Below are 19,784 nucleotides of genomic sequence, written 5' to 3'. Positions count from 1 at the left end.
TCTTCAAGGCAGAGATTGATAAATTCTTAACCTCGCAAGGAATTAAGGGATATGGGGAGATTGCGGATAAGTGGCTTCGAAATGCCCATCAGCCATGACTGAATGTCAGAGTGGACTCAATGGGCCGAATGGCCTTACTTCCACTCCTATGTCTTATGGTCTTAAGATCAGGGTTGACTATGAAGCGTTATATCTATCCCAAACAACATTTAGCCCACTACAAAGTCAATAGTTAGGTTCAATCATATTATCATGCCTACATAATCAGATGACAGCAGTGAATACAATAAAGGCTAGCGGCCCCCAAAACTAGCCAAAACTCGTCAAGTTCTCCCAGTACAATTGTAACACCCAGATTTACCCAAAAAAAGTGAAACATTGTTCATATGTATCCTATTCACCAAAAGCATAACAAAAGCATGTTACTGCCCTACTGTCAAATCAGCAAAGTGATAGAAGATATCACCAACATTTTAAAAAATGCCACAGTAAACCATGCACCAAAAGTCAGCTTGGTTCCCAGGAGGACCACTTGGCACCAGATCTCAAACACCCTTAATAATGAGATGCAGTTTCTGAATTAGAAGCTATATGGTTGGAAGTGAGAAACAGGAAAATATACCTTCTTGTATATTTATTATAGACCTCCAAACAGTGGGGAGAAACTAGAAGAGAACATTTGCAGGAAATCTGAAGGACAATATTATGGTTAATGGTTGATTTGCAAAGTTTTAAGTTGGGATTTGGATATCCTTTGTTGGTATCATAGAATATTAAAGACAGTTTCAAGATTTACTGTTTGCTGTCCCCAATATGGCTCCCTTTTGAAGCTTGATGTTACTGGATTGTTTTAATGAAAACTGCAGGAAGAAGATTGAGTACAAAATGTGGAGATGTCATTAGTGATGTTTCACCACTAAGTAGCTCGCCTGCAGACAACTGGTCTATACTGAGGTAGCTTGCTAATGGTGCATTGCACACCAAGAAAACAGTCAAAGCAGAGTAATGTAAACAGTAACTACCTCTAGAAGAACACAGAGCTGGTGTGTCATAGGAGTGCTGTTCAAGTGGACAGTAAACACTAACAAGGATGAACTGGGTTACAGAACCTACTTTTGTGTTGTACTTTCTGTGTATGGAATATAGGCGAGGGTAGCCCAGCTGGTCTTGGCTGTGATTCCTGAGGTGATCAAATAATCAATATATAAAACTTATGGTTTGTGGGTGAATAATGGTGATTGGATGAAGTTTTAACAGGAGACCCATGACAAGTTTGTGGTACTCCAGTATATTAATGTGAAGAAATGACCAAGAAGAGAGGTTTATAAAATCATGGATAGGTCTTCTCCCTGGGGTGGGGGAGTTCAGAACTAGAGGGCATAGCTTTAAGGTGAGAGGGAAAGATATAAAAAGAGACCTAAGGGGCAACGTTTTCAGGCAGAGGGTGGTGCGTGTATGGAATGAGCTGCCTGAGGAAGTGGTAGAGGCTGGTACAATTGCAACATTTAAAGGGCATCTGGATGGGTTTATGAATAGGAAGGGTTTGGAGGATATGAGCCAAGTGCTGGCAAGTGGGACTAGATTTGGTTGGGATATCTGGTCGGCATGAACGAGTTGGTCTGTTTCCATGCTGTACATCTCTATGACTATGACAAATATAACTGATAGTTGGCGATTTCAATTACCCTAGGGTAGTCTAGGAAAAAGATGGAAGGGAAGAAATTCTGACAAATGTGGGCAGAAGAACTTTTTGGAACAGTACACAAGCCACGAGCTAATTGGCACAGGGTCAGTAAGATTTACCAGGAAAATGTGTAGCTCAAAGATTGGTGTGGGAGACATGGGCTTGAATTCATGGGATGTTGGCACCAGTACTGGGAAAGGGACTTGTTCCAAAAGGATAGTCTTCACCCAAACCACGTGGGGACCAGAGTCCTAGCAAATTGCATAATGAGGGCTGTAGACAGGGCATTAAACTAAATGGGGGGTTCAGTTATAGGGGAAATGAGAAAACCAGGAGTTAAAACGAAGAGTTAAAAGTGCAGAACTCAGAAGAGGTCATTAAAATCTCCAGCAGAGACACAAATAGAACAGCGTATGGAAAGGGTTAGCAAGCAACCTTCATCAAGCACACTGGACAAACAAGTGACACTGAGAAGAGGGACAGTTATTATAGGACTGAATGCACACAGTATAAGGAATAAGGTGAATGAGCTTGAGGTGCAGATCAAAATTGACAAGTATGACATGGTGGACATCACTGAAATGTAGTTGCAAGGCGATCAGGATTTGGAGCCGAATATTCAAGGACATCCATCCTAACAAAAGACAGGCAGGTGGGAAGAGGGATGGGGTTGCCTTTTTACTAAAGAAATGGAAATTGAATCAATGGTAAGAAACAAAGTAGGGTCAGATGGTGTAGAATCTGTGGGGGTAGAATTGAGGAACCACAAAAAGCAAAAATAAACCCCAGTTGTAATTATGTACAGGACTCCAACACACTAGTCAGGGACATAACATACACCAGGAGATAGAAAAGACGTATAGGAAAGGGGATGTTAGTGGTCATGGGGAATTTCAATATGCAGGTGGACTGGGAAAAACAGATTGGTAGTGGATTACAAGAAAAGGAATTTGTGGAATGTCTACAAAATGGCTTTTTGGTGCAGCTTGTGATGGAGCCCACTAGGGAACAGGCAATACTGGGTTTAGTGCTGTGCAATGAGGCAGACTTGATAAGGGAGCTTAAGGTGAAGCAACCATCAAGGAGGCAGTTATCATAATTGAATTTACTCTGCAATTTGAGAGGGAGAAGATAGAATCAGAGATAACAATATTACAGCTGTATAAAGGCAACTACAGAGGTACGAGGGAAGAGCTGGGTAGAATTGACTGGGAGGGGAAGCTAGCAGGCAAGGCAGAACAGCAATGGCAGGAGTTTCTAGGAGTAATTCAGCAGATACAGCAGAGATTCATCCTGAGGGAAAGGAAGCATGGTACAGGGAGGATGAGGCAACCATGGCTGACTATAAAAGTCAGGAATAACTTAAAAGCAAAAGAGAAAGCATATAATGTGACAAAGGGCATTGGGAAACCAGATGATTGGGAAGCTTACAAAGACCAACAAAAAAGAATTATGGAGGGAGAAGATTAAATGAGGGTAGGTTAACCAGTAATATAAAAGGAAGACTAAGAATTTCTTTAGGTATCTAAAGAGCAAAAGAGAAACAAAAGTGGACACTGGGCCGCTGTTTTATCCACCAAAATGCACTCCCAATCAATCAGTTCTAGGTTAACTTTTAGATCCCCAGAATTTGCCCTTTTCCAGTCAGGGATCATATTTCTTTTACTGAATTGTATCCTTTTTCCAATTTAATATTAAACCTTAATGTACTATGATTGTTACTTCCCAAATGCACCCCCACTCTGATTTTCTCCATTTGGCTTGCCTCATCCCCAGATCCAGCACAGCTCCCTCCCTGGTAGGACTGGAAATGTACTTTAAGACAAAGGAGCAGGAGTTAAGACTTTCAGCCCATCGAGTCTGTTCAACCATTCAATCATGGCTGATGCATTTATCAACCACATTCTCCCTGTAACCCTTGATCCCCTTGATACTCAAGAACCTATCTATTTCAAGTCTTAAATGTACACAATGACCTGGCCTCTACAGCCTTCTGTGGCACTGAATTCCATAGATTCCCCACTCTCTCTGGCTGAAGAAGTTTCTCCTTCTCTCTGTTCTAAATGGTCTTCCCTTTACTCTCAGGCTGTGCCCTCAGGTCCTAGCTTCTCCTACCAATGGAAACATCTTCCCCACATCTACTCTGTCCAGGCCATTCAGTATTTTTTATATTTCAATTAGATCCCTCCCTTCATTCTTCTTAACTCCATCGAGTATAAGCCAAGAGTCATCAAATGTTTTTCGTATGTTAAGCTTTTCATTCCTCGGATCATTCTTGTGAACCTCCTCTGAACATGCTGCAGGGCCAGTACATGCTTCCTGAGATATGGGACCCAAAACTGCACAGACTTTGGAGTTCACATGCATAATTCTATGCAGATGGCCAGCTAAATCGAAACAGCTGTTAAGGCGGCTTACAGAATGCTTATAAATAGAAGTATAAACTATAAAAGCAAGAAGTGATGCGAGACCTCCACAAATCATTGGTCAGACCACATTTAAAGTAGCCTGTTCAGTTCTGGACAACCTTATTTAAAGAATGGATGTTAATGCCCTGGAAACAGTGCAAAAGAAATAAAAATAATATCAGAAGTGAGGGATTTCAGATACAAGGAAAGATTAGAAAAATTGGGCTTATTCTCCTAGGGACTGCAGGTGCTGGAGATCAGAGTTGAAGTATGGCGCTGGAAAAGCACAGCAGGACAGGCAGCATCTGAGGAGCAGTTTTGGGCATAAACCTTTCAGCAGGAAGGGCTTAACCCTGAAATATCAACTCTCCTACTCCTCAGGTACAGACATGTTAGGTCGAATGACCTCCTCAAATGTAAAATTCAATAAGGAGATCTGTTGGCTCAATCGGCTGAACAGCTGGTTTGTGATGCTGTGATGCCAACAGCATGGGTTCAATTCCTGCACTGGCTAAGGTTACTGTGAAGGACTCTCCTTTTCAACCTTGCCCCTCGCCTGAGGCATGGTGACCCTCAGTTTTGTTTTTTTGTTATTCATTTTGTAGGACCTGCATTTATCGCCCATCCTTAGTTGCGCTTGTGAAGGTGGTAGTGAGATGTCTTCTTGAACTGCTGCAGTCCACCTGCTGTGGGTTGACTCAATTCCACTGGGGAGGGAATTCCAGGATTTTGACCTAGCGACAGTGAAGGAACGGTGGTATATTTCCAAGCCAGACAGCATCAGGGAGGTGGAGAAGTCAACATTTCAGGTATAACCCTTCTTCAGGTCCTGAAGGGTTACATGCAAAATGTTGACTTCTCCACTCCCTGATGCTGCCTGGCTTGCTGTGTGCTTTCAACCTCCTGATTATCTACCTTGGATTCCAGCATCTGCCATTTTTTTGCCTTTAGATATATTTCCAAGGATGGCGAGTGGCTTGGAGGGGAACTTGAAGGTGGTGATGTTCCCATATATCTGTTGTCCTTGAAGATGGAAGTGGTTGTGGGTTTGGAAGGTGCTGTCTGAGGATCTTTGGTGAATTTCTGCAGTGTATCTTGTAGATAGTACACATTGCTGCTACTGAACACCAGTGATGGAGGGAGAGGATGCTTGTGGATGCAGTACCATTCAGATTGCTTTGTCCTTGATGTTGTCGGGGCTGCACTCATCCAGGCAAATAGGGAGCATTACATCACACACCTGACTTGTGCCTTGCAGATAGTGAACAGGCTTTCAGGGGTAAGGTAGTGAGTTACTCGCCATATTATTCCTAGCTTCTGACCTGCACTTATAGCATTTATGTGGTGAATCCAGTTGAGTTACTGATCACTGATAACCCCTAGGATGTTGATAGTGGGGGATTCAGTGATGGTAACACCACTGAATGTCAAGGGACAGCGGGACAGCAGTTAGATTGAATCTTATTAGTGATGGTCACAGCCTGGCATTTGTGCGGCACGAACATTACTTGCCACTGGGCAGCCCAAGGCTGGGTATTGTTCAGATCTTGTTGCGTTTGGACACAGACTGCTTTAGTGTCAGAGTCATCACAAATGGTGCTGAACATTGTGTAATCATTAGTGAACAACCCCACTACTGACCTTATGATGAAGGGAAGGTCATTGATAAAGCAGAAGATGGTTCAGCCTAGGAAACTACCCCAAGGAACTCCTGCAGAAATGTCCTAAAGCTGAGATGACTGACCTCCAACAACCACAACCATCATCCTCGGTGTCAAGTAAAACCATCACCAGTCATCTCTCTAAGGAGACAGACAGCAGCCCTTCAGTCTGGTATGACTATGGTGATTTTACCTTTTACCTTAATCCAAACATGAATAAAAGAAAAACTGAATTTCAGAGGAGACTTTGCGACTCCCCTAGATGTAAAAGCAACAGTGAATGTGTTGTAGATTAGATTACTTAGTGTGGAAACAGGCCCTTCAGCCCAACAAGTCCACACCGACCCGCCGAAGCGTAACCCACCCATTCCCGTTCATTTACCCCTTACCTAACACTACGGGCAATTTAGCATGGCCAATTCACCTAATGTGCACATCTTTGGACTGTGGGAGGAAACCAGAGCACCCGGAGGAAACCCACGCAGACACGGGGAGAACGTGCAAACTCCACACAGTCGCCTGAGTCAGGAATTGAACCCGGGTCTCTGGTGCTGTGAGGCAGCAGTGCTAACCACTGTGCCACTGTGCCACCCACTAGGGTACTGTGATACCCTAGTGAAATAAAAGTAACTGAGAATTAAAGGGTCACTTCTCAACTGGATACCATATCACAACTCACAGGGGTAGTGCATTGCAAAATCAAACCCCACTATCCCCAGAATTGTCACGAGTACGAAAAAAGGCTTAGTCATACTATCACAATTTGACTGACTGATGAATTCAGGGTAAAATATTAATTAAAAAGGTCGCTGTACTGAACAGGAAAATAATTGTTTATTACAAACAAACATCGTTTGCAACCAATGGCAATTAGAATATTGCAATTGTTCTATACCTCAACAAAATATTTCGCGCTATAACTTGATCCTTGACTATCTAGGCTGGAAAGATGCAAATAAAATGGGAAACAATTCAACTGCACCAGTACAGACCATAGGGTTTGTAGAGTTGCTTTCTTTCTCTTAGTTTAAATTTTTTTTTCAGTTCTTTGCTGTTGACACAAGGAAGGGCTTATGCCTTGAAACACCGATTCTCCTGCTCCTCAGATGCTGCCTGGCCTGCTGTGTTTTTCCAGCACCACATTTTTCCAACAACTTGTTGTTAGCTCTCTTTCATTCACTGGTTTCGAATTCACCTTTTCACTATTTTTAAAAGAAATTTTATTCCTCCTACAAGAGGAGATTTACAGAGAAAAGTAAGTAGAAGATGACTAGCTATTACCTCCACACAAGTGAGAGACCCAAAAGAAATACATTTTGATACATTCTCTTTCAAGCTACGTGGTTCTATACTGTACTGTCTCCACACAAGTCAAGTTGTTGTCAACCAGTTTTCCCTTAATTTTGAACCCATCAGTTTGACGTATGATTCTGCTATTGCATTTTCCTGGAACAGCAAGATGTATAGAACTCAGTGTTCCAGTACACAATTAAAAATTGCAGTCGTACCTCTGCAGAGTCACCTTAGTTTGAAGTACCATCTTTCTTGTGCACACAGTCAAAAAATAAAAGTGGCTTTACACACTGACTACAAGAGCAGATCAGAAGCTAGGTATTTTGTAGCATAGGGCCCACCTCTGGGTTTTTCTACCATCAACAAAGCACAAGTCAGGAGGGTCATGGAATACTCTGCATTTGCTTGAATGAGTGCAGTTTAAAAAGCTCTGAAGACACTTAATACCATCCAAAAGAAAGGAGCTCTATTGATTAACATGCAATCTTTTCCTTCTTTGACATTCACTCTCCAACCACCAGGTGATCATGCTGCCACCATGCACACAATATAGAAGATGCACTTGAATAGTCCAGCAAGGACTTCTACTCTTGAAATGATGAAAGGTAGCAGGACAACCATCTCTCAGGTTTCTCTCAAAGTAATACACTATTATGACTTGAAAATAAATTATCTTCCTTCATCATGGTTGAGTCAAAATCCCAGAAATCCCTCCTTAACAGTGGCGATAATACGCTGCACAGTTCAAGATGATGCATACCATTATCTTCGCAAGGGTAAGATGAGCATTAAATGTTCACCTCTACACTGATAATCTCATCCCCTGAATGACAAGACAAGACAACAACACAAGATTGCTAATTCCCGTATTACAAATTATTCAGCACTCTTAAGGAGAAGGCAGAATGAGAAAACCTGGGGTTTGACACTGATTGAGTAACTATGAGGAAGATGTAAGCAACGCAAAGTCATCTGAACCACTGATTTTTCTCTTGCTTCTCAATCAGAAAATCCAACTCAATAGAAGCATGTTGCAAAGAAAACTGCCTGAAAATACTAGAAACTAAAAGGGAACTGCTCTTTGAAGTCCCTTAGAGAAACGTGACATTCTCTTCCAACTTGATGTAATGGTCCCAATCATTGAATCTATTTTTTGTCACAAGTCATATTTTGAGCTTGCATCATAAGTGAAAATATCATTGACTGCATTTAGTTCTGTTTTGACTACAATACTGAGTTTCTTTTAAAATTCTTGTTCAAATCTCAAATTCAGAGTCAATAGAACGGTATGTGCAGAACTTCCACAATCTTCTTGAAAAAGATAATAAAATCATCAACTTCTACATTAGAGGCTCAAACACTAAAAGCCAAAATTAGTACCTTTCAGCTGAATGTTAATAAATTTCCTGCCCATCTTGATAAAATACATCAATGCTGAATCAGTTCCTCAAAGGTTACTTGGGGTCAGCAGCTAGCATTCAAATTAAAGTACAACACAGCCAGCTTCTTTTTTCTGCCCAACAATATACTTTAACCTCAAGTGCACCATCTATACCTTCAATATTGAATGTTTCAATTCCGATGTGAACCACCTTTGTAATCTCCGCCAGTGAGATGTCTAATTTAGTACAACTGTGCCAAATTAAGAAAAATTTTGTACTGTTGACATGTACTGACTAGAAGATTAGTCACGATGGGTGTGTATCTGTGGTGGTCGTGGAAAGGCAGGAAAGTGAACTTGAGGATTAGCAGATCAGCCATGATCTCGCTGAACAGTGAGATAAACTTGATGGGCGGAATGAATTACTTCTACTCCTACTCTTTTGGTCCTAAAGAACGCAAGATATAAAGCTTCAACAGAATGTGTCTTCTTCAGCAACATCAAGAAAACTGAACTGAAGAAACTTAAGTGAAATCCAGTGTTGGTCAGGAAAATAAAATCAACTTGCTTCTGGTGTCTATACATAGACACTAACAACCAACCAAAATCATACTTGATGGGTAAAGGAGTATTAACGTCCTCAAGTGCCACACAAGACCATCCTAAATTTCCAAACTGACTTCAGTTCTGATGAAAGGTCATCAGCCTGAAAGGGTAATCCTGTTTTTCTTACCGAAGATGTTGCCTGACGTGCTGAATACTTCCAGCATGTTCCATTTTTATTATGGACTTCCTGGTCTGACTGCTTAGAAAAGCAATACCAGAAGTCTAGAATTGTACAACTCAAGTATGAATGAGAAAATTGATTTCAGTATTTAAATGTTGATTACAACGTCATGAGTGGGAAAAGCACGATAAAGCAGCTAAATTCTTTTTTTTGAAAAAGTGGCCAACACTTCATATAGAAACTTTCTAAATTCAAACCAACTCAGTGGAATTTTGAACTCCTGAAATATTGCAACAATCATTAAACCCAATATTGTTACAATAGTCTATTGAGACATGATATTAAATACTGTCCAGTTTACTTATAGTCAGTATTTTATAGTCAGTGTCATTTTAGTTTTAAATTCTACTATTTGGTCTATTTGTGAATTACATTACTACTACATATTTTGATTACTGTAAATGTTTGTACTTTCCTACAATTTTCAAAGAAAGATATGCATTTGGCCTTTCTTGGTCTGCATAGACATGGTGGGCCAAAGGGCCTATATCAAACCAAAAATGTTTCTCAAATGAAAATCACTTCAATTAAGAAAACTGCAATACATATTTAGTGACGTCTATTTCAAAGGATTAAATTCACAACAGTCAGAAGCAAAAACAAAAGCTAGAAATTCACATGTAACAGTCCAACTGATTGTTTTATTTTGTTTCGTGTTTCTTTTTGGGATAGTACCTACAAGTAGAGACATTGTCCTGGGTGAAGCTGCTGAATTGATCATTATAACATTAATTTTCAGGCAGTAAGCTGCAGTATTTTAAAATATTGTAAGATATTTTAATTGTAAAGAAATTTTCAGATGAGGTGGGATGCTTATATTATGCGAAATTTCACATCAGACCACATACCTTTTGTTGAATAGTGGAATGTTTTTGTTCCATATCTCTCTTCTCTTTAGCTGCATCCACAACTAACTGATCCAGCTGTTGAAATAGAATATTAAATCAGTTTCATTTTAAAATTTAAAATTTCTAAGTTGTGAATCTCAACTCATTACCGGTGCATAAATATCTCTCCTCATTTTAGAAACTAAATAATGAAGTAACATAAAATGAATGACAGATCTAAAAAAAACAAGTTCTTCTCCCTAATCATATCACAGGTCTGACTATACTTACAATAATGAAACTAACAAAAATCCAAAAAATTCAATTTGTTGAGTCCTACTTACACTTTGAAAAAAACAGATTTAGCATCTTCCAATCATGATGCAATTAAATATCCCTATTTTATAATTTGTCCTCTGCAACATTAAGGAAGCATCACAGCAAGGTTGGAAATTTTCAGCATCCATTCTAATAGCGTCTGCTGAGGTCCTGTAGGTAGTTATGAAAACAGACAACTTGCATTGATCCATAATGGTACCTTAAATTTAGAATGATTGCATAGTTTTAAAAAGGATATGTTTGTGGCATCAGACCAGTAACAAAAACACTGTACATGTAATGTAGACACTGGCAAAGGTTGCAATGCTCAATCATTGTTGTCTGCAATAGCAGCTATGAATGTCTGATAGGGCAAACCAGTGGCACAGACTCTGATGCCTAGTGGTGCTGCTCCAATTAGGTAGAAGCAGTCGAAGATAAATTTTCAAATAAAACCAAATTTTTCAACTGCACTTCTTGTCGAAAGACAGTAACAAAAAGAAAATACACTTTGCTGACCAGCTTAACATTTTGTATATGGATTTTTTTAAAGCAATTAAAAACTAACCATTGTGTACTTGCAAAGAAAACAAAAAAAAACTTATTCCTCTAAATTCTTGCCCAAAAAATATTTCTGTCAAGCAAAAAAATTTCATCCTGTTAGCTCCTGCGCACTCACTTTCTTTCTTATCTCTAAATATAGTTACCCAAACCTATGGCCATACTAGTCTGAAAACACCTGATCTCGGAAGCCAAGCAGACTCAGGTCCAGTTAGTACTTGGATGGGAGATCGCCTGGAAACACCAAGTGCAGCAGCCTTGGTATTTGGAAAGGCAAGGAATGATCAAGGATATTCAACATGGCTTTGTGCATGGGAAATCGTGTCTCATTAACTTGATTGAGTTTTTTGAGGAAGTAACAAAGTGGACTGATGAAGGCAGAGTGGCGGACATGATCTATATGGATTGCAGCAAGACATTCAACAGGTTTCTCATGGTAGACTAGTCAGCAAGGTCAGATTTCACAGAATAGTCACGATTTGGGCGGCACAGTGGCACAGTGGTTAGCACTGCTGCCTCACAGCACCAGAGACCCGGGTTCAATTCCCGCCTCAGGCGACTGACTGTGTGGAGTTTGCACGTTCTCCCCGTGTCTGCGTGGGTTTCCTCCGGGTGCTCCAGTTTCCTCCCACAGTCCAAAGATGTGCAGGTCAGGTGAATTGGCCATGCTAAATTGCCCGCAGTGTTAGGTAAGGGGTAGATGTAGGGGAATGGGTGGGTTGCGCTTCGTCGGGGCGGTGTGGACTTGTTGGGCCGAAGGGCCTGTTTCCACACTGTAAGTAATCTAATCTAATCTAATCTAAAGAATACAAGGAGAACTAGCCATTTGGCGACAGGACTGGCTCAAAAAGGTAGAAGACAGAGGGTGGTGGAGGAGTGTTGCTTTTCAAACTGAAGGCTTGTGACCAGCAGTGTGCCACAAGGATCAGTGATAGGTCCACTGCTTTTTATCATTTATAAAAATGATTTGGATGTGAGTAAAACAGGTATGGGTAGTAAGTTTGCAGATGACAACAAAATCGAAGGTATAGTGAATAACAAAGGTGGTTACCTCAGAGTACAACGGGATCTTGATCAGATGGGCCAATGGGCTAAGGAGTGGCAGATGGAGTTTAATTTAGATAAATGTGAGGTGCTGCATTTTGGAAAGGCATATCACAGGAAGACTTATACACTTAATGGTAAGGTCCTAGGGAGTGTTGCTGAACAAAGAGACCTTGGAGTGCAAGTTCATAGCTCCTTGAAAGTAGAGTCATATGTGGATAGCATAGCCAAGAAGCCATTTGCTATGCTTGCCTTTATTGGTCTGTGCACCGAGGATAGGGGTTGGGATGTCATGTTATGGCTGTACAGGACATTGGTTAGGCCACTTTTGAAATACTGCATGCAATTCTGATCTCCTTGTTATTGGAAGGACGTTGTGAAACTTGAAAGGGTGAAGAAAAGATTTACTAGGATGTTGCCAGGTTTACAGGATTTGAGATTATAGGGAGAAACTGAATAGGCTGGTGCTATTTTCTCTGGAGAGTCAGGCGCTGAGGGGGTTACCTTACATAGGTTTATAAAACCTTGAGGGGCATGGATAGGGTGAATAGCCAAGGGAGGAGTCTGTCCAAAAATAGAGGATTAGTTTGAGGGGAGAGGAGAAAGATTTAAAAGGCATCTAAGGGGCAACTTTTTCATGCAAAGGGTGGTACGTGCCTGGAACAAGCTGCCAGAGAAAGTGGTGGAGGCTAGTACAATAACAACATTTAATACACCTCTGGATGGGAATATGAATAGAACATGTTTAAAGTGATATGGACAAAATGAAACTAGGTTAATTTAGGATATCTAGTTGGCATGGACAAGTTGGACCAAAGGGTTCAGTGTTGTGAAACTCTATGACTTTGAGACATCAAGAATGCAGGGTGATAATGTATTTAACTGGAAGAGGAAGGCAAGAAAAAAATTCAATACGACAACTGCAAGATTTAACAGAGAAACACAGCAGAAACCAGCAAACAAGGCTTCTGTTTCCACTGTCATTGATAAAATCAGTAATGCATTTTTCAAGGGCAGCAGTAATGGAGTGAGCATGTGGAGGGAGAATCTGTTGCTGTTAAAATTTTACAGAGGCAAATTAACTACAAAACCTGGATTAAGGTGGGTAATAGTGATAAATCTGATATCAATACAATTCAATATAGTGTGTCAAAGGATTTCTTCAACATGTCGTAATTCTATATATTCATTTTGAAAATGTCAAGAACATTGAGGAAATAAATTTCAGCATCACAGTACAAGGGGAGGCTATTTTAAAGATAAATACACACTGCAAGCTACTATGATATTTTGAGAGGTACACAATTCCTGAAGCACCAATCAAAATGTGAGAGTACCACTGCAGTGTCCAGGTCAATAGTTATCTTTTGAAAACCTGCTAAGGAAGTAATTTTCTTGATTAAAGCAGAATACAAAATACAAAATGCTCAAAATACCTCGTAAATCTGGCTTCATCAATGGAAAAAGTTTGCATTTTGAGTTGAAGCCATCTCTTTTGCCAGATCAGAGTGTTGCCAGCACTTTCGATTTTCATCTCATTTACTTTGTGGCTAGTTGTTACACTTGATGTGCATAAATTGTGTAATGCGTGTTTTCAACACAAAAATGACTTTCCTTCATGAGTAATTTATTGGTTATGATGTACTTTAGAATGCTGTGCTCATGAAAACACAGTATATAAATATGTTTTGTTTTTGTCAAGTGAATGGTTACCCTGGCCTGCAACAGTAGTTAGCATCATTTGAAACTCTGACTCATTAGTCAAATCTGAGACTAAATCAGGGATTACTTACAAGCATAACAATTGCAACAAACAACAAAAAAATTATCCATTTGCTTTCAAGCAGAATGTATAATTGTTTAATTAGGAATATGCAATAACTATTGACCATTTTAGCCTAGAATAATACAAAGCTAAACTCCTTTTTCCATAAGATGCAATGTGCAAGTTAGAATTTAGAGTAAAATAAATTTGCTAAATTTATGTATTAGCCTCTATAATTCAGGATTTCAACTTAATCCATGGTTTACCCATCTCTAACAACAGGCACATCAAATAAAATAATCTTTACAGCATTTATGGCTGGCTTCAAAACAATATTCACAATTTACAAAATCTAACTGCTCTTCAACTTTTGAATCTACCCACTTCCAATTGAGACTGAACAACTGAGTAATTGTGAATACCAGGGGGTTAATTTGTAATTCAATGAAGGACGAACCAAAATTGATCTAAAAAACTTAAAATATTGAACATTTAATTAAAAATGCACCTCGAAGTAATTTTACAAATGATATCAAATGTGGTTTTGGAAAGTTCCTGAAGTTAGCACTTCCAAGCTACAACTTGAATGTTGAGTTTGACAAGGCTCTATATCACTTCTGAAATTTGAGTGAGAGAAAGGGGGCCAATGCAGGTGATAAATATACTTATTGTTTTTTATTTAGTAGATAAGACTCTGTTGTATAAGACTCTGGTGTGGCCGCATCTGGAATATTGTGTGCAGTTTTGGTCGCCATACTATAGGAAGGATGTGGAGGCACTGGAACGGGTGCAGAGGAAGTTTACCAGGATGTTGCCTGGTATGGTAGGAAAATCCTATGAGGAAAGGCTGAGGCACTTGGGGTTGTTTTCATTGGAGAAAAGAAGGTTTAGGGGTGACTTGATAGAGGTGTACAAGATGATTAGGGGGTTAGATAGGGTTGACAGTGAGAACCTTTTTCCACGTATGGAGTCAGCTATTACAAGGGGGCATAGCTTTAAATTAAGGGGGGGTAGATATAGGACTGATGTTAGGGGTAGGTTCTTCACTCAGCGAGTCGTAAGTTCATGGAATGCCCTGCCAGTAGCAGTGGTGGACTCTCCCTCTTTATGGGTATTGAAGCGGGCATTGGATAGGTATATGGAGGATAGTGGGTTAGTGTAGGTTGGGTGGGCTTTGATCGGCGCAACATCGAGGGCCAAAGGGCCTGTACTGCGCTGTATTCTTCTATGTTCTATGTTCTAGATAATTGTTTCTATAAATTGCTCAATGTTTAGTTTTGAACTACCTCAAATCAAAGCTCTGAATTGTTCAATCTTAAAATATTGAAAGAGTTCAATATTGGAAATGATTGCACTTCAAACCTCGGACGCCTGTTCTAAGCCTGCAGCAGTTCAACAAGGTGGTTCACCACCATCTTCTCAAAAGCAATTAGGGATTGGTAATAAATGCTAATATAGCCAGAGACTCCCACATCCCACAAATGAATAAACAAATTTTAAAAATATTTAAATTTATTTTATGGTTTTGAAGTCTTACCTGACCTCCCAACTCCTTCATGTAAGGCTCCAGTTCCATAAAAAGGTCATATCCTTGATGAAAGAATGCAAGATGGGCATACATAAAGGACAACATCTGTAAATGAAAAGAAAAAAATTAACTACTGTCATTTTTATTCAATATAACAAAAGGAGAACAATTTAGGAATGAATTGCACAATGAAGATTAAATGCACACAGATTTTCATAGCTTTAAAGATCTTGAATCAAAATGAACAATTAGCAATTTTAAGATCACAACTTAATACTTTGATAAATTAAAAAACGTACAATTCCAAGAGTGAAAATCTTATGTCAACAGGATAATGTCACTGCAATGTCAAGCTTAATCTATTAGACAATAGACAATAGGTGCAGGAGTAGGCCATTCTGCCCTTCGAGCCTGCACCACCATTCAATATGATCATGGCTGATCATCCTCAATCAGTATCCTGTTTCTACCTTATCTCCAGAACCCTTGACTCCACTATCCTCGAGAGCTTTATCCAACTCTTCCTTAAATGAATCCAGAGACTGGGCCTCCACTGCCCTCTGGGGCAGAGCATTCCACACACCCACCACTCTCTAGGTGAAGAAGTTTCTCCTCATCTCTGTCCTAAATGGCCTACCCCGTATTTTTAAGCTGTGCCCTCTGGTTCGGCACTCACCCATCAGTGGAAACATGTTTCCTGCCGCCAGAGTGTCCAATCCTTTAATAATCTTATATGACTCAATCAGATCCCCTCTCAGTCTTCTAAACTCAAGGGTATATAAGCCCAGTCGCTCCAGTCTTTCAGCGTAATGTCGTTTCGCCATTCCAGGAATTGACCTCGTGAACCTACGCTGCACTCCCTCAATAGCCAGAATGTCTTTCCTCAAATTTGGAGACCAGAACTGCACACAATACTCCAGATGTGGTCTCACCAGAGCCCTGTACAGCTGAAGAACCTTTTTGCTTCTATACTCAATCCCCCTTGTTATGAAGGCCAGCATGCTATTAGCCGCCTTCACTACCTGCTGTATCTGCATGCTTACCTGCATTCTTACCTGCATTGACTGGTGCACAAGAACACCCAGATCTCTTTGTACTGCCCCTTTACCTAAATTGATTCCATTTAGGCAGTAATCTGCCTTCCTGTTCTTGCCACCAGTGGATAACCATACATTAAACTGCATCTGCCATGTATCTGACCACTCACCTAACCTGTCCAGGTCACCCTGTAATCTCCTAATATCCTCCTCACATTTCACCTTGCCACCCAGTTTAGTATCATCAGCAAATTTGCTAACGTTATTACTAATACCATCTTCTGTATCAGTAATATATATTGTAAAAAGCTGCGGTCCCAGCAGTGATCCCTGCAGTACCCCACTGGTCACTGTCTGACATTCCTAAATGGAGCAGTTTATCACTACTTTGTTTCCTGTCAGCCAACCAACTTTCAATCCAAGTTAGTACTTTGCCCCATGTACCATGCGCCCTAACTTTGCTCACTAACCTCCTATGTGGGACTTTATCAAAAGCTTTCTGAAAGTCCAGGTGCATTACATCTACTGGATCTCCCTTGTCTACCTTCAGAGTTACATCCTCAAAAAATTCCAGAAGATTAGTCAAGCATGATTTCTCCTTCATAAATCCATGCTGACTCTGACCTATAGTGTTACTACTATCCAGATGTATTAATGCCATACACCCTTCACATAGATATTCTGTTTGGTCTTTACACTATCAGGACCGGTATTAAGCAGTGAAATAACAGAAAAGTTAAGAAGGAAGTGAAAATTATGCTTCTTTTATTACTGAGTTGAGAAAGAGACATGGAGAGATAAGGATGCAAGGAATTTCCCTGGTCTCATTCATTCCAGATCTGTCTGGTACACTATGTTCACAAACGGATCATGTTTGGAGTCTTAAGTAACTTATCTTTTGTATTCTAAAAAAAGACATATTGCAATATCACCTGTATGCAAATGAAAGGGAGACACATAGTTATATCTTTAAAAGAAAAACTTGTGCCAAAGTCCATTTTTCAGCACATTTTACCAAGCGTTAGACATAGGTGCAGAAATCAGGCCATTCAGCCTATCAAATCTGCTCCACCACTTAATCATGGCTGATAAAAAGCCATAGCCAGCATTCGTAATATATTTCCAGGTGTATGCTTCCTCATCTTTCAGCGAAGGTGAAGTTTAGTTTAAAATGTTTGTTGAATAATTCAGAGTTGACTAAACAAATTTTGTCACAATGATGGGAAGTGGAACTTTTTATTTTGTCCATTCTCAAAATACATTACAGTTATTCAGATATTGAGATATAAATGATCAGTTTGCTAATTACAGGACACTTGTAAAATTTAGGGATATTCAATGCACTGTTATTTAATGTTTGCTTTTATATTTAAAGGTCAAATTTTACATGAATTTTGTTAAGATTTGCAATCTACAAAACTTATGACAAAAAAAGTCTCAGCATTTCTGTGCTGACATAAGTGAAGATATTTTACTTTCATCCCAGAGCGTCCTTCCAACAAAAATACCTATCTGAATGTGGCACAATTTATCAACAGGGTCTCTACCATTCAAAGACACCAAATTTGAAAGATATCTTCAGAGGAATTCCAAGTACAATGTAGTTCTGAATGTGGAAAAGGAATGATAGTGTTTTCTCACATCCTATTACCTACAAAAACTTATGACTGAGTTGAGAAAGGGCCTAGCAGATCTTTAAAATGTTTAATATGCAGGTGTCTAGCACAGTAGGCCATATTTTCTAGCAGCAACCTTCAAAGAAAATTTTACACATGGCAATCTTCATAACTTCACGGGGTATTTCTTGACAAAATCTAGATGTATGTTTTGCAAACTGAAATACATGAAGGGCTGTGGTAAAGCTGGTCAAGAGTAGCAGCATGCCATTGTGATGCATGCAACACTACTGTGGTTCTCTATTTAAGCACAAAGCAGCAAACAGAATTGAAGGTGTTCACAATACATCGAGCACAAATTGCTTGAGGAGCTAATTGTGACAATCTGGAAAACAAGAAAGCAAAAGGGAGCCATGCAGGAAGATGGCGGATATATGCTCTTCATTTGAGAAATTTCTGTCTCAAGCTCAAAAGCTCAATAGAAAAGTCTGAAGGGATGGATCTTAGCCTTGGAGGGAGTTGGGTAATGATGTGCAGTTGGTTAGCTTTTCTTTTTATAATTATTGCTTATGTAATGTAATAGTTTAATTTTGGAGAATTTGGTGCTACTGAGACACCAGGTTCTCACAATGCATATACCTCAGTAAAAACCATCTCGTGCAGAGAACTGTCCCAAAGTGCACTTTGAGATATGGGCCGTTATAGGTTCACAGTACAAATGTACCGCCCTTAGACACTAAGTACTAGTAAATTGAAGTTCTAAATATAGGTACTTTGCACTTAATGTGCAACAAGCCACCTCCAGCAGAAGCAGAGGGAATGTGGTTTCTATTTTGTACTGTCCAGAATGTGACCACTCAAGAATCAGTAAAAAACTGTGTTTGTATTCTGTACAAATTGGAATTAAATGGATGCAAATATGCAGATTCAGCAAAGGGAGACAGGAGTTATGTAGCCTGATGATCTCCATTTATTGGAATTGTCTAGTAATAAGTATTACAGATATACTTAGACAATCAGATGAAGGTCATTCTCTCTAAAATGTCTACTTGCATAAAGTATATACAAGGTATATAGGCCTTGAGTAATGATGGCACAACTGTCAGTACTTATCATCACCAGTGAAACAGGCAGCAACATCAAGATGCCTTGAACATATAGAATGATATGGAAGTCCAAAAGTTTCAATAATTCTGTATTTTCCAGAATTTGCACTGTTGAGGTCCCCAAAGTGCAAACAGTGAACTGACAAAAATTTCTATTTTTTATACTGTTAGGCTCTCTATAAAAATCCTTTGAAGAAAGTACTACACTTTGTGAAATAAGACACAACCGAGATTTTAATTCAATACTATGTCCGTTAAGACAATTAAACACCATCATTAGACTTGATAAGCTAATTTTATATCTGCGAATTGTCAATATTCCTAATTTTAATTGTTTTTAAAACATTTTTTTATTAAGATATAGAAACTAACATGATGATCATTTACCACATTGTACTGAAATTTAATTCTTATACACCTCAATCATATCCCCCTTCAGTCTTCTCTGTTCTAAAGAAAGGACAACAGAAAACCCACCAAACAATGGAAAAGCTAAATGTGTAAAAAGGCAAAGAAAAAATGCAATTGAGGGATTCACCAAGATGGGTTGCAGCAAGGCTGGAAATGGTGATGCTACAGAGGTAGCCTCTGTAATTTCAAGAAATTGGATTAATTGGGAGGCAATAGGAGGAATAACAGAAAAATTATAGAAATACTCAGCCCAGAGTAGGACCAAGGCAGGAGACAGAATTGGTAATGATCAAACAGTGTGTGAAAGATGGAAGACCATTTGACTGGAAATAACAGCTCATCTAGGTTGTTCAGTGA

The 19,784-nt window shown here is 39.5% G+C and overlaps 1 protein-coding gene across 1 annotated transcript in view; it reads right to left on the bottom strand.

Annotated features, from left to right (window-relative positions):
- LOC140478907 (arf-GAP with coiled-coil, ANK repeat and PH domain-containing protein 2-like) overlaps nucleotides 1-19,784 on the bottom strand; it is a 171,223-nt gene that overhangs the window by 49,777 nt on the left and 101,662 nt on the right. The window contains exons 8-9 of the mRNA XM_072572528.1: nucleotides 15,267-15,362; nucleotides 10,063-10,137 (exon numbers count right to left, since the gene is read on the bottom strand). Coding sequence (XP_072428629.1) covers nucleotides 10,063-10,137; nucleotides 15,267-15,362 — 171 coding nt within the window. The remainder of the gene's footprint in view (nucleotides 1-10,062; nucleotides 10,138-15,266; nucleotides 15,363-19,784) is intronic.

Source organism: Chiloscyllium punctatum, chromosome 6, assembly GCF_047496795.1.
Source record: "Chiloscyllium punctatum isolate Juve2018m chromosome 6, sChiPun1.3, whole genome shotgun sequence".
Taxonomy (NCBI): domain Eukaryota; kingdom Metazoa; phylum Chordata; class Chondrichthyes; order Orectolobiformes; family Hemiscylliidae; genus Chiloscyllium; species Chiloscyllium punctatum.
This window is presented reverse-complemented; position numbering and strand designations above follow the sequence as displayed.